The sequence below is a fragment of the Pipra filicauda genome, unplaced genomic scaffold (assembly GCF_003945595.2).
Source record: "Pipra filicauda isolate LSUMZ 115617 unplaced genomic scaffold, ASM394559v2 scaffold211_size2331000_pilon, whole genome shotgun sequence".
Lineage (NCBI taxonomy): Eukaryota > Metazoa > Chordata > Aves > Passeriformes > Pipridae > Pipra > Pipra filicauda.
Window position 1 is genome coordinate 1,912,108 of NW_024104323.1, and position 14,298 is coordinate 1,926,405.

The following is a 14,298-nucleotide window of genomic DNA, read 5'->3' on the forward strand; positions in this document are numbered from 1 at the left end:
AACCGAGAGCCTCCCCTTTCCCCTTTCCCACCCTGCCTCAGAGCAAGGACGGAGCAAACGCTGCCTGCGGCTAAGAACCGGCTTCGCATCAAAATAAACAGCTGCTTTTCCCCTGATAATGTTTTTAAACTACACACACACCCCCACCCACCCCACCCCCCCAGAAAACACCCGCACGGATCAAAGTGTCTCTGGGTTCCCAGAACCTGGACCCCGCTGTGTCCTCCCCGCACCCCCGGCCCGGGACACGGACCGTCCCCCCGCGGGCACAACGGTCCAGAATTGGATGAGTGGGGTCAGGAAACCTGTGAGATGCCTCTGCCTGGAGGAAGGACCCGGGCAGAGGCTCCGAGGGGAAAAGCCCTGGAGCGGGCAAGGGGGACTGAGGCTCACCCAAGGCGGGACCAGCTGTGCTCCACACCGGGGCTCCAGGACGCCCCATGAGGGCTCAGCCCCGCAGCCCCACTGACAGGGCGGGAGGGAGGAGAGGGCCCCGCGCAGCCCCGTAAATCCCCTCCGGGCACAGGTGCGGAGCCGCGGCCCCGAGCGCGCAGGTGAGGCCGGTGCACGGGGATGCCCGGCCGGGATGGGGGGCGAGGCTTCGCTGGGCACGGGGGTGTGTCTGTGCGTGAGCAGGGGCTCCGCCGGGGTCCCGCCGCTGCCCTTTGTCTATTGATCCGCGATCGGGAGCCGCAGACAGAGCGGCGGCCCCGCGGGTAATTGGGGCTCCAGGGCCGAGACCGCGGCTGATCGCCCCCCGCCCCTGCGCGCCGCGGGGGGCAGCGCCGGCGGGGCCTTAATTGGGAGCCGGGGCCGGGGCTTGGCCAGCTCCGCTTTGTCCCGGGCGCGGAGGCAGCGCGGCGGCAGGACGGCGCCAGCCCGGCATAAAGAGCTGCCACCACCCCGCCCGCCCCGTCGGACCGGGGCTCCTCTGCCCCGACGGCCGCACCCTGTAGTCGCACGGCCGGGGCTGGCCGAGCGGCCCAGATGTTCACTGAAATGTTCAAATGGGGGACTGGAACCTGTGTGTGGCACCGACAGGCCCTGGGAGCCCCCAGGGCTGGGGGAGCTCCCGAGGTGGGACAGGACCCTGGCACCACGGCATGCCCAGTTCCATGGAATCATTCTCAGGATGCTGCCCATCTGCATTTCCTCCAGGCTCTGCAGTGTCTGCTCCTATAAACCCCACTCAGCAATAACAAAAAGCCCTATTTCCACACCCTTCACAGCAGTCAGGGCCTGGGTGCACACAGAGAGGTGCCAACACCTCCCTTGCCCCTTCTGCAAATTTCAGTACTTAAAAGGGGGTTTATAAAAAGATGGAGAGCACAGAGTTTACACAGACAGATAGGATAGGACAAGGAGGGGACAGTTTTGAACTAAAAGAGGGGGAGATTTAGATTAGATGTTTGGAGGAAACTCTTCCCTGTGAGGGTGGTGAGACGCTGGTACAAGGTTCCCAGAGAAGCAGTGGATGCCCCATCCCTGGAAATGTTCAAGGCCAGGCTGGACAGGGCTTGGAGCAGCCTGGGATAGTGGAAGGAGATTGCAGTGAGAAGAGCCTTAAGGTCCTTTCCAAACCAAACCATTCTATGGTTCCATTATTCTGCCCTGCATCCATGACCCAACATGCTCGGGCAGTGCACGGTGGCACTGGGATAACACACGGGCACGGGGCCAGCAGCACAGCCCTGCAGCCCAAATGAGGGCTGGGTGGTCCTGAAAAGCCACCACTGGGCTGCACAAGGACGGGACCTGTGGCAACGTTCCCCCTCCACGGGGCTGCGAGATTCTCTGGCATGAATCCATATTCCTGTTTACAAACAGCCGCCCGTGGAGCTGTTCCAGCAGCACTATTGTGCTGCACGGCAGCTCAGCGGCCAAATCGGCCGGGGGGTTTGTCCACCAGGCCCACGAAACCCTCAGGGCAAGAATGCTATTTTTAGTGTCTGGCCAAGCACCTTGTGCATTTAGCTAAGGAAATTCAGAATTCTCCGCTAACACTGGTGGAGACCTCAGTGTTCAAGGATCTCACTGCCTTGGTGACATGGCACCAGCGTTACCTGCTGGTTAAACACCAGCCCTGGAGGTCACTGGAGCACCCAGAGCTTTATTTTCATGACTTGACAGTGCCCACGGGACCATGGCCAAGCCAGGTTTTGCCGGGTGCAGAGCAGCAGAGCCATGTGGGGGTTGTGCCGGGTGTGCCCCTGCGAGGCCTCCCAGAGCCTTTTCATAGCTGAGGAAAATAATCCCAGCGCAGTGCGTGACTAATCGGTAGCTGCTCATCGAGCTGCTTGAATAGGGTTTCTCAGAGCCTAGGTTTGGCCAGGGCAGGCCTGGAGCAGCTTGGCTCCTGCCAAAACACCCGACTGCCCATACCCCCTGCCTGGGGGGGCCCTGCTCCCTGCCCTTAGGCACCGTCCCTTGGGGCCACCATCGTGAACCCACGCTCTGCTCAGAACACTTTTCCTCTCTCCAGCGAAGAGCAGCTTTGTGCTCAATGGGCAGGTTGGGATGTCCCACTGGCACCAAGAAGGAAGTGATGTTTGAACACTCACTGTCCCACAGAACCAAGATGGGTGATGTGGCTGTCCCTGACCCACCAGGGTGGCAGGAACCTGGCACGAGGCTCCCCGGCGTGTTCGGCAACACTGTCACCATCTCCCTGCTGTGATTCTCCCAGCCAGCTCAGCCTAAATCCAGCATGGTTGGATTGGAGGGGGAAAGGGCCAGGAGATCCCCCACACTGGCACATGCTGTGCCCCCTCACTAAAAATAGAGCCCATTAAATCGCTACTCATCCTGAGTGATGTTTATTCGGAAATAAGCCTAATTTTAGTCACTACACTTCCCTCCTCCTGCTTAAGCCGTTCCCACCCTGCCGGTCCCCCCCCGCCGGCGGAAATGGCCTCACTCCTCTCGCAGAGGCAGCGGCTCCTCTCCCGCCGTCGAGGGACCCAGCGCCAGCATCTCCCCTCTGACACTGCCACGACGGGTGTGTGGGGGGGTGGTCCAAGGCCCCTTCCCCGCCTGCAGCCCCCTGGAGGGCTGGAGCGGGGGTTCGGGGGAGGCCGAGGAGGAGCCGCGCCCGCCCACGACCCGCCCCGTCGGGGCCGCGCGGCGGCGGGTGCGCGGCGGCACCGGCAGAGGGAGCCCCGCGCCCGGCGCTGCCGCTCCGGCCCGAGGGGGCCGCGCCCCCCCCCCGCCGCGCCCGGGGCCGTAAATCTTCCCGGGAACGGGAGAAGGGTAATTGGTGAGGAAAAGGGCTGTTTGCGTCCTCCGCGGCCGCGCTCCGCAACGCCCCGAGCGGCTGCGGGCGCGGGGGGAGACGTGGGGACCCACAGCCCCCTCGCCGGGCCAGCCACATCCCCGACGGTACCGGCGTGTCCGTGTCATTCCTTCACCATCCCTGACGGTACCGGCGTGCCCGGACCACTCCTTCACCATCCCCGACGGTACAGGTGTGCCCGGGTCATTCCTTCACCGTCCCCGGGTCACGCCTTCACCATCCCCGGCTCACCCCTTCCCCGTCACCCCTTCCCCGTCACCCCTTCCCCGTCACCCCTTCCCCGTCACCGACGGTGCCGCTCTGCCCCGGTCACCCCCTCCTCACCGGTGCCGGTGTGACCAGCGCACCCCGGTCCCCGCCGGTACCGATGCTCATCCCCTCAGCACGGCGGGACGGCACCGGCGTCCCCTGGCTCTGCTTTCGCGGGTGGCCCCGAGGACAGCGCGGGCAGACTCCCGGTGCCGCATCCCTCCCGCCGCACCTCCGCGCCCCCGCCCCGCGCACCTGCCGCGCCACCCCCGCCCGCAGCGGGGTCTTACGGGGCCGGTAAAGGCCCTGAAGGCAGCGATCCCCGACGGGCAGAGCCGGCGGAGGGTCCCCCTGCCCCAAGAGCCCCTTGCAACGCTCCGCCGGCGCGGTGGCAACCCGGGGCGTTTTCTTTCCCTAATAAATAAGGGGCTCGGCTGCGGAAGCTCCGCGCAGCTCGGAAGGGGGGCGGCTCCCAGCGCTGCGCACCTGCGGAGGAGCGGCGGCCCCGACAGGAATGAAACAGGCGGGAGCCGGCAGGACTTCTCCGAGTAGATTTTTTTTTTTTATTGAAAGATGTGAGAATTCATCAAAACCGAACAGACAGATACCCGAGTAACCAGCACGTTGCAAATCATGTATCTTTTTTATTTTAAAACAAATATAGAGCACAGTCCTGTGATATTTAAATTTATTATACTTTTTTTTTTTTTTTGTTCTGGAGTGAAAAATAAAAACCTGAGGTTTATTCCTGCATTCTCTATACCCCGCACTGTAGCGATATTTTAGTTAAGTTTTGGATTTGCTGTTTTTTTTTTCTTTTTTCTTGCAAAAGTCCATTAAAGGATTGAACTCTTAGTTTCAATGACTCCAAAAATCGTTTTACTGGTGGCACATGATTGTCCTAGAGAACAGGCGGGATAAACAATATTTTAAAACACAGTTAGAGAAACCGATATCTCCTTCAATCACAAAGAGCTAAATAGTTTTCATTTACAATATATATGTTCATGTAAAATGAAAAAAAAAAGAAAAAAAAACCTTAAATGCGATGAGTTAAACTCTAAATATTATGTACACACCAATGTACAACTCTGAATAAATTAATACCAATTTGCATATTCTGGGATCCTTATAGCTTATTTACACAAATTACCATTTATTTCATAAATATCTGCCCAGGTACCCACGAGGCTCCCCCACCGTGCCCGCTCTGCGCGGTGGCTGCCGAGGCGGCTTGTTTTCCATCTTCTGTTTCTTATATCTTTTTTTTTTTTCTCCTTACTTTTTAAATTATTTTTTCCTTCCTCCTCCCCTTGCACAGATGAGGGTTTGGCCCCTCTCACCTGCCCGGGATCGGGGCTGGGGCTGGGGTTGGGGTTGCCCCATCCATCAGGTGTCTCCATGTGGGCTTGTTACCCCCCCTCGAGCTGCCCAGTGCCCAGAACGGGGAAACGGGGTGTCCTGGGGGCTCCGTGGCCTCGCTGGAGCGGGGGGAGCCGCTCCCAGCCCCACAGCTGAAGGGGCGGGTGAGCCCCGCGCTCCGACCGCTCCCTCCTGGCTCTGGGGTGGTGGGTCCGCTTGGCCGGCGGGGTCCATCCCTTTGCTCCAGCACTCCGCTCCCTGTCCGCGCCCACCCCTCGCTCCACAATAAATATTTATACTGTGCTGTACAAAATACCAGTGCTTTCCGCCCCGCCGGGAGGGCTCGCCGCCCGCCCCGTCGGTCACTTGGGGGACTCTCTGCCGGGTGACAGCTCCCGCTGGCTCTCCAGCCCGCTCACCAGTCTCTGGATGTTCTGCAGTTCATTGAGGGACTCCTTCAGGGAGCCCTTGGGGGAGGCGGCGGGGCGCTGGCTGCCCCCCTTGTGCAGGGGCACCTCGGGGAGGGGGCTGGATTCGCGGCTGCTGCCGGCCTTGGAGCCCTCGGAGCCGGGGTTGAGGCTGGCGGGGAGGCCGGTGGTCAGCAGGTTGGTGCTGGGCGGGATGGTGACCGGGAGCTGGTAGGGGCTGAAGCGCAGGCGGGGGCGGCTGCTGCCCAGGAAGGGGTTGCGGGACAGCGGCCCCGCGGCCGCGGCGCTGGTGGCCGGCATGGCCGAGGCGGCCGCCGCTGCCGCCGCCATGTAGGTGTAGGGGTAGGGGAAGAGTCCGCCGAAGGTGGGCATCGGGATTCCCTGTGGAGAGAGGAACAGGGGTCAGAGCTGTGCAGATGCTGGGTCAGAGCTGTGGCGATGCCTGCTGTGTCCCCCCACTCCTGCCTGCCCCCCAGTTGCCTTCTCCCAGGAAAGCCAAGGCAAAGCTGGGACACCTCAGTGTCACTCTAAAAACACAGTGTGGGGATATCCATGTGGAACAGGCTGCGGGATGGGGGTCCCCATCCACCCCAGGCTGATGACACCAAACACAAACCCCTCTTTGAGGCCTGCCCCGTCCCCTCCCTGCGTGCTGCGTGCCCTCGTCTGTGCAGCATCACAGCCCTTTAACCACATTAAAACACATTGTTAAGCAGGATCGATAAATTAGGGGAGTTCAAAGACATCTTCATGTATTTCGTCAGAGGGGATGGGAAAGGCAGCACAAGCCCAGGCATTGTGGAAGCTGTTTCAAAGCTGACAGGGAGATGGTGGGATGCTGGATAGGGACAGCCAGGTCAGGCAGGGCCACAGATCCTGACTCTGCCCTTGCTTATGGAAGAACCATGGCAGCTGCAAAAAAAATCAGGATTCCTCCTCAAATCACCCCTGAGGCCAACTTTCTAAATGTCCCTCACCAGGCAGCAATGTCAGGGGTGTCACCCTCTTGTTCCCAAGGCTGCAGAGGCTGCAGAGGGCCTGGGGGGGAGGCTGGGGGCACCAAAAGCACTTTTCCTGCACTGGGGCCACCCCACATGTCCCCACAGGGGGGTGATGCTAGCCAAGCCTGGCCTGCATCCCCAAAGTCCTCCATCATTCAGGGTGCCTTTTGGGAGGACATGGAGAGGAGGTGCCGGGGCCTGACCAGACAGCAGGGATGGGGATAGGGATGCAGGACAGGCGCAGGGTCTTACCTGAGAGGCCAACATGTGCTGGGAGAGGTGGAAAGGGAAGGGGGTGGCCGTCCCTGCCGCGCCCGGGGCAGACGAGAGGGCTCCATTCTCCAGGCTGCCCCCACCGGTCACCGAGGCCAGCAAGTGTCCCATGCCCATGGCAGAGAAGGCGCCGGGGGCCATGGCGAACTGTCCCGGGTGGATGAAGAGGGGCTGCCCAGCGCCCAGCGGGCTGAAGAACTGCTGCCCATGGAGGCCGGAGAGCGCCAGGCTCTGCAGGTGCCCGGCGCTGAGGTGCGGGGGGCTGTCCGTGTGCACCATCAGCGGGGCGAAGGCCTCCTTGCCCAGCCCACTGCCCTCCGTGTCCTTCTTGCCCGGCTCCGTCTCTTTCCTCCGTCCTTCCACCTTGTCCTTCTCCAGGCCCCGTGTGCCGAACAGGCCCTCGCCGGGACCCTCCCGGGGGGATGCGCCATCCTTGACCTTCTCCGGGCTGTGCCTCTCCTTGCCCCGCTCCTCCAGGCACCGGGGGCTGCCGCGGGGCGTCGCGTCCTCCCCGCTGGGGCTGGCGGCTGCCACCGGCCGCTCCTCGGGCACCTTCTCCACCTCCGCATCACTGTCGGCCCCCGGCTTCTCCTCTGCAAGGGGATGGAGGGGCAGAGGGTCAGAGCAGAAGCACCCAGGGGAGGTGAGGAGCGGGTCACTGGCGAGAGCCCTGGTGTCAGGGAGAGGTTGCGACAGCGAAGCTGCGATCGTTAGATCGTTATTAACGAGAGAAACTCATTTTGGGGGCAGAAATGGGCCCTCGCACTACGGCCGCTCTGGGGAAAAGGGGATTAGCAACAGCAGTCCTGCTGCTCTGCCAAACAGAAAAACATGTTTGATGGAGAACCAAAATCTATTACAGCATCGCTCTCGTTAGCTGCAAACTCCGAGCGGGGGATGAGGAGAGCGGGCGCTGGACAGCGCGAGAGGAAATGGTCCTCCATAGATTTAATTACGTGGAGCTGATCAACTGCGTGCCGTGGATTTATTCCAAATGTGCAGGTTGAGGCAGGTTAAAGAGGCAGTTTTAAGGCAGGGAGTACGGCACAGACCCTCCTAAAAGGGGCTTTAATTTAAAAAACCCCATTGAGCTCTCGGAGGAGGATGGGGGATGCGAGGGGCTGGCGAGGGGAGCTGAACCCCTGCCCGGCTCCACTAAACGAGAAAAGCCTTTTGGTGCGGGTGAGGTGAAGCTCTGCAGGCTGGGGCGAATATTCGGGGAAGCCTTTGAAAGTGGAGAGGGGTGTAATAAACCCTCCCTCCAGCTCAGGAGGGGGGGGTGTTGTAGTTTTGATGAAGGTTTGCAGGGAATCGGGCTGGTGGAAAGTTTAAAGAGCAGACTGATAGTGCGGCAAGACAAAACCCAGCATCGAAAAACTGCTATGTGGAGCTGCTGGTTTATTTTCGTTCACCAGCTTGCAGCCCTGGAGTTACAACATTTTTTTCTCCTTTCAAATGAATTAATTCTTTCTGAGTTTTTATCCTCTTTTTTCTTTTTTTTTTTTTTTTTTTTAGGGAATGTGAGCTTCCCATGGAAGGCAGGGCACACACCAGTAAGGAGCCAGGCTGATATGGAGAGCGCACGGTCTGCCGTGCCATTTCTCCTTGTATAATATAAATACAAGATATAAACTGTATAGAAGATGCAATATATAGTCAAGATAAAATATATAAAGAGAAAAAACGTTGCAACTCGTGAATGCCATTAGAGTTTGCTCAGTTCTTGTCTTTTCCTCCCTGCGCATCCCCATCTTTATTCTCCTTGGTGTTTTGCCTCACTGCCCCCAAGAAATCAGCACACAGCAGCCCCGAGGGAGCAGAACCCCGATGTTTGAGGACGTTTGGGGATGTCTGGGGACCGAGACTCCTCCGTTACCTCTGCCGCTGCCCTTGAGGCGCAGGGGGCTGGGGAGGGCACCCACGGGCGAGTGGAGGGCGTCGCGCACGGCCGAGGGCTCGCAGGAGGAGGCGTCCGACTCCCCGCCGTCACGATCGGGCTTGCAGGGCTCCTCGTACATCCGCAGGGACGGCAGCGAGAGCTGCTTCCTACGGGCGAGAGGCAGCGTCGGGCACTGCCCGTCCCCCCGCAGGCGGGCGCGGAGCCGTGGGGGGGACGGGAACACCCCTTACCTCTTCTCCCGCCGGCCATTGCCCGTGTCCCGAAAGCCCTTGGCGAAGGGGTTGTTATCGATTTTCAGCTGGGTGATCTGTGGAGGGGGAGAAGGACAGAGGAGGTGACGTGAAGCCCCGGCCGCCCCCTCCCCGTCCCCGCCGCCGTCGGGGAGCGCAGGGTGCGCGGCGCAGGCTGCGGAACGCGCCGCGGCCCCGCGTTAACACACCGCATGCTTTATTAAAAATGATGCTGAGGTTTGGGCTTGAATTATTAATGGCGTCTTAATGATAGGAAGTTATTTTTCACGGCCCCCCGGAGGGAAGATGGCGACTGAGCTGCGCGGCCGCTGGTTAAAAGCTATTCTTATCCCTCCCCGCGCCACGGGCTGCCGGGGCCCGGCGACATCAGGGCGCTCAATAATGCATGGCTCTGAAACACGGCCCCGAGAGGGGGCTCTGCAAAAGGCCCGGCTGCCCGGCCCCGCCACGACCCCCGGCCCGAGCATCCCCCGGCCCGAGCATCCCCCGCCCGACGGGGCCCACGGCCCGGCGGCCGCCCCGCACTGCTTGCGGCGGGCGAGCAGACAAAGTGCTCTTTAATCGATTGTGACTCTTCGCCATAAACTTTACGAGGGAAACAAGCCCACCAGGACCCTCAGACAGAGCTGTCAATTAGCATCAGCAGCCAGGGGTGGAGGTGGGGGTCAGCTTTTGGGTTAAAACACACACACGTACACACAACTCTTGGAGGGGGACGGCAGAGGCTCTCTGCTCCCCACCGAGCTCTCCAGGCTCTGGTTGCTCACAGGGTGACACTTGCTAAATCACGAAAGCAACTAAAATTAGCTTATCTGGCTCTATTTTTTGGCTCCTCCAGAGCCCAGGGCACCTTCTCGGTGAGGCTGCCCAGGCCTGGTGCTGCTCTCCACAGCCTGGGCCTGCAGCAAAGACTCCCACAGCCCAGAAAGACACAACAAACCCCAGTAGGAAATTATTAATAGTAATAATTGAAATACTGATAATGATGCTGGTATTAGTATTAAAACCAGCGATAATAATAGGAGTAAGTATGAGGGTGCACCCTGCTCTGAGGGCTTGGGGTTTAACCTTTCTCCTATTACTGCTTTTTGGCCACTCTGCCCTGAAATATCCTCACGCACACACGTGTATGTAAATACACCCTAATAAAGGGGTGAGGGTTGGGACAGGGGTGAGAGCAGGGGTAGGGACAGGGCACAGGGACAGGGCAGGGGCTGCCCGGCCATACCTTGTCGTTCTGGTAGGCAGTGACGGCGATGAAGTCGGTCTCGGGGAACACGTAGGTGCGGAAGGTGCTGTAGGGCAGCTTGAGGATGTCGTTGGCCCGGACTATGTGGAACCTGGGCTGGTACTTGTGCATGGAGTTCAGGATGGTCTGGGTGGGCGAGAGAGCAGAGCCCGCGGCTGCCATCAGCCCCACAGTGCGCGGGACGTGCGCGCGTCCAGCCGCCTCCCTAAATAAAAATCCCTTTTCTCCCGAAAACAACCCAAAAAAATAACCCAAACGAATTCGCCGTGAGGATGGAACACCGGCGGATGCCAAAGAGGGAGATTTCTTGGTTTTTTTGTTGATGCCGTTGCAGGATCTGCTCCCAAAGAAGGAGGTCAGGCAACGCAGGCACAGCAGCATCTTTGCGGGTGTTAAGCACGGCAATAAAGCAGCAAAAGGGATCTCCCTGTTTTATTACAACCCTGTGAACGAGGCGAATTTTCGACGCGTTTCTCGCCGCTTTTCATATTTCCGTCCTCAAAAAAAAAAAAAGTTACTCTCCCTCGCCACCACAAAAAAATAATGTTAAAAGGCTCTGGGTTAGTGTCGGGGGCGGCAGGAGCCGGTGCCAGCCCCAGCCAGCGCCTGCGACCTGAAAGGAGCGTTTCACCACGAACCATGGCAAATTTATGTCTGGGAGCAACGTTGCAGAAGGAACAGACACTTTTTTTTTTTTTTTCCCCCAGTCAGGTGTTTAAAAGCCTCGCCAACACTCAAAGCCGTTCTCTACCCTCTCGTTTTATTTTTTCGGTTTGGTTTGTTGTTTGGTTTTTTTTTTTTTTAAACCCGAGATCCCCGCAATTTGGCTGGGGATTTTCGGAAGAGCCGGAATCATCCCCCCCCTCCCCGAGCCGCGCCCCTGGGGCGGCTCCGACCCTCTGCCCCTCGCTGCCTGTTTTCCTGCCCGATAGCGTTTAAATAATTCCCCAACCTGCTGTGGTCAGACTGAAATGCAGAATTCATCGCCCAGAATTGGTAGAGGAACGGCGAAAGCTTGAGTAATTATTGTCAAAGAATGTCGGCCAAATGGCTAAATAATTATCACTTCATTTTGGTTTAGAAGGTAATAAAAAAAATCCCCTCTTTTTTCTTTTTTTTTTTTTTTCCTCTTAACCCAAGCGATAATCACCTGCTGATGAACTGTCGGATCGCTGTTATATTGATATAATCTAGACTGGATTTATCATGAAAATGGTGCAAAAAGTCTCATTGAGGCGTACAAATCTGCATTCCTTTAAAAAAAAAATAATCATCCCTCTCCGACCAGATGGGCACTGGCTAAACCCTCATCTCCCAGATTTAACACAGTCCGGATTTTGGACAACGACAGATACCAGAAATCTTTAATTGAAGGAGGCGAACCGTTAAAAACGCTGAATCAAACTAGTTTTTAACCAGTACAAAAAAACCCGTATTTTTTAGACTCCTTCTCTATCGATTTACCTTGCTGGCTATAAATAACCTCGCAATGTATTATTTAACAAAGACGCTGTTTCCTGCCTAAAGAGAAAAAATAGAAAGAGAGGAGGATAAAAAAAATAAAAAAAAGAGAGAGGAAAAAATAAAAAGAGGAGGTGGAAAAAATAAAAAGAGAGAGGAAAGCTCTCCGGGAGGTGCGGAGCTGCTCTGCCCTCCCCACCTGAGCGGGTTCCCGCAGCTCCGCCGGCCCCGGCTCCCCACTAATTACCGTATCACCAACGCTGCACGATGAACTTTCCCTTTATCGCCCTAAATGCGTGTCCAGAGGCTACAGAGCTGGTTGGGGCGCTGGGATTTCCCCCTCCGTGCGTTCCCGCAGGATCGCGCTCCCCTCGCGTTCTGACCCTGCCTTCTGCGGGTCTCTGCAAACGGCCAGCACGCTGCGCTTTCTTTCTTTCCTTTCTCTCTCTTTTCCCTCTCTTTGTTTATTTTGGTTGGTGGGTTTTTTTGGCTGTATTTTTTTGTTCTGTTTTACCTCCTTTAGGTGATGCAGATATGATCAAGAGAGAATTAAATAAGGGCTTTTAGACGCAGCTGGTGTGGAGCCGAGGCTGCCAACGACTCCAGCCCTGCTCTCGGCCGCGGGAACCCAGCGCAGGTGCCGCCGCCTCCATTCCCCCGGCCCGGCCCGGTTCGGCTCGGCCAGGCCGGCACTGACAGCCCCTGGTCGGCCGCGGCCCCGCCGCCCCGTCGGGGCTGCTCTCGCTGCATCCCCCGCACGGCCTCGGCCCCGCACATCCACCGCCCCAAGTCCCTGTCCCCGCAGAGCCTCGAGGGCCGGGAAGAAGAGGCAGGACAGGCCGTGGAGGCCGCGGATGTGGGAGCCAAGCGGATCCCGAGGCTGCCCGCACCCCAATCCCCCCTTTTCCCCCGGGGAAGGGGAGCTGCCCCCTCCGTGCCGGGCAGGAGCAGAGGCTGGGTGGCTGCGGGACAGCCACATCACCGCAAGGCCCGGCCAGGCCCCGCCGCCCAGCCCGACCCGGCTGGAGGAGCCCTTAAAGCCCCGCCGTTCCCCTCGGGCCGGGCAGCACCGGCACCGGGACACCCCGCGCCTGCCCGGGGGGCCACACTCTGCCCCGCAGCCGCACTTACAAAGCCGTGCTTGTCCGAGATGTTGTTGGTGAGCTTCAGCTTGTGAAAGGCAACAGGTTTGGCCATCCACTGCTCCCCCGTGGCCGGGCTGTCGGGGTGGATGTACATGCGCTTGGGCATCTCCGGGTCGGCCTTGCCGGCCACCATCCAGCGGGAGTTGTGGAACTTGTACCGGCAATCGTCGGCCGCCACTATATCCATCAGCAAAATGTACTTGGCCTTCTTGTCCAGGCCGCTCACCCGCACCTTGAACGGGGGGAACATCCTCCTGCGGAGAGACCCAGAGAAGTACAGGGCTGTGCCAGCCCGCAAACGACCCCCGACGGCCGCGGCCCCGCCGAGCCCCCCGCACCCCCTGGCCCCGCCGAGCCCCCCGCACCGCCCGGCCCCGGGTGCCGCTCCCAAACCACCATCTTCTAATTTAGTTCGCTGAGGATTCCCAGACTTCTCACGTCCCATCGCTTCTCATCCCGCTCTGCAGCTCACAGAAAGCAGGGAAAAGCTCAAAAATCCCATTCCGGGAAATAAGGGGCGAAAATACATGCTGGTTTTACCCCATTTCTCTGGCCTCCGCCGATCCGCTCGCCCAGCACCCCGGCAGCCCCGCCGCTGCCTCCCCCGGGCCCGGGGCCAGGGCCAGGGCCGGGAACGACCCCGGACGCGGGGAAAGTTTGGCAGGAGGGAAGGAAGCGGCGGGAAGCGGCGTAAACAACGGGAGAGGCGGATTCCGGGCGCTCAATTAACGCGCACGAATTTAATTTGGGATCGCGCTCCGAAAAGTAGTAATTGGGGGGTGGCGAGAAAGCTCGGAGGAGGTGTGGGGGGGGAAACACCTCCGAAAAACTCCAGAGATCGAAACTCCCCGCGTTAATTCTCGGGGGCGGATGGGAAGCGGGATGGAGAGAGGGGCGAGGGCGCTGCGCGGCCGCGCAGGTGCGGGGCGGACTGTGGGGGCCGCGCGGGGCCGGCTCTTACCTCCCGGACTTGGTGATCACCATCTCGGTGCCCAGCTTGTGAAACTGGTCCCAGAGCTCTTTGGCTTCCAGCGTTACTTTGGGGTCGTCCTCGACCTCCTCCTCGGGCTCCAGGCTCTTGAGCGAGCGCAGATGGGCGGCTTGGTGGTGGTGTCCCAGGGCCGAGACGTGCAGCCCGGCCTCGGCCGCCCCGGCCAGCCCCGGGTCCGGCATGGGCTTCGCCAGCGCCGCCGGAGGCAGAGCCAGAGCCGGGAAAAAGGACGGCTGGGCGGCTGCGAGGAAAGCGGACATGGGGAAGTCAGCCGGCCGGGGTGCGTGGAAGGGGTGGTAAGCCATGGCAGTCCCTGGGAAGGCTGGATCTCTCATCGGTGCATCCACAAATCCAGGAGAAAAAGAGGGATTCCCTTTACAAAAAATGCGCGTGTGTGTGTCTGTTGTATTTTTATTTTTTTTCCCCTCTCCTGCCCAGCGAACTCGCTTGAGTCTCTGGAAGAGGAAGGAAAATCAAGAGCACACACACACGCTCCAAAAAAAAGCATACAAAAAAAAAAAAAAAAAAAAAAAAAGAAAGGCGAAAATCAGCGGAACTAGATTCGGGAAAAAAAAAAAAAAGGAAAAAAAACGAAGAAGAAGAAGAAAGAAAAACAAAAAAATATCGAGGCAGTTCCCGGCTCCTGGGACTCCCAGTCTGCGGAGGGGAGACAGTAGGTCCTTATTTTTTGTTGTT

The 14,298-nt window shown here is 58.9% G+C and overlaps 1 protein-coding gene across 1 annotated transcript; it reads right to left on the bottom strand.

Moving 5' to 3' along the window:
* Nucleotides 1-4,122: 4,122 nt before the first annotated feature.
* Nucleotides 4,123-14,017, bottom strand: TBX2 (T-box transcription factor 2). The gene is made up of 7 exons (XM_027743152.2): nt 13,573-14,017; nt 12,598-12,865; nt 9,985-10,131; nt 8,736-8,812; nt 8,482-8,651; nt 6,585-7,198; nt 4,123-5,712 (listed from the first exon to the last, which is right to left on the bottom strand). Exons 1-7 carry the CDS (start codon nt 13,935-13,937, stop codon nt 5,266-5,268), a joined length of 2,088 nt encoding a protein of 695 aa, XP_027598953.1. The 5' UTR covers nt 13,938-14,017; the 3' UTR covers nt 4,123-5,265.
* Nucleotides 14,018-14,298: the final 281 nt, after the last annotated feature.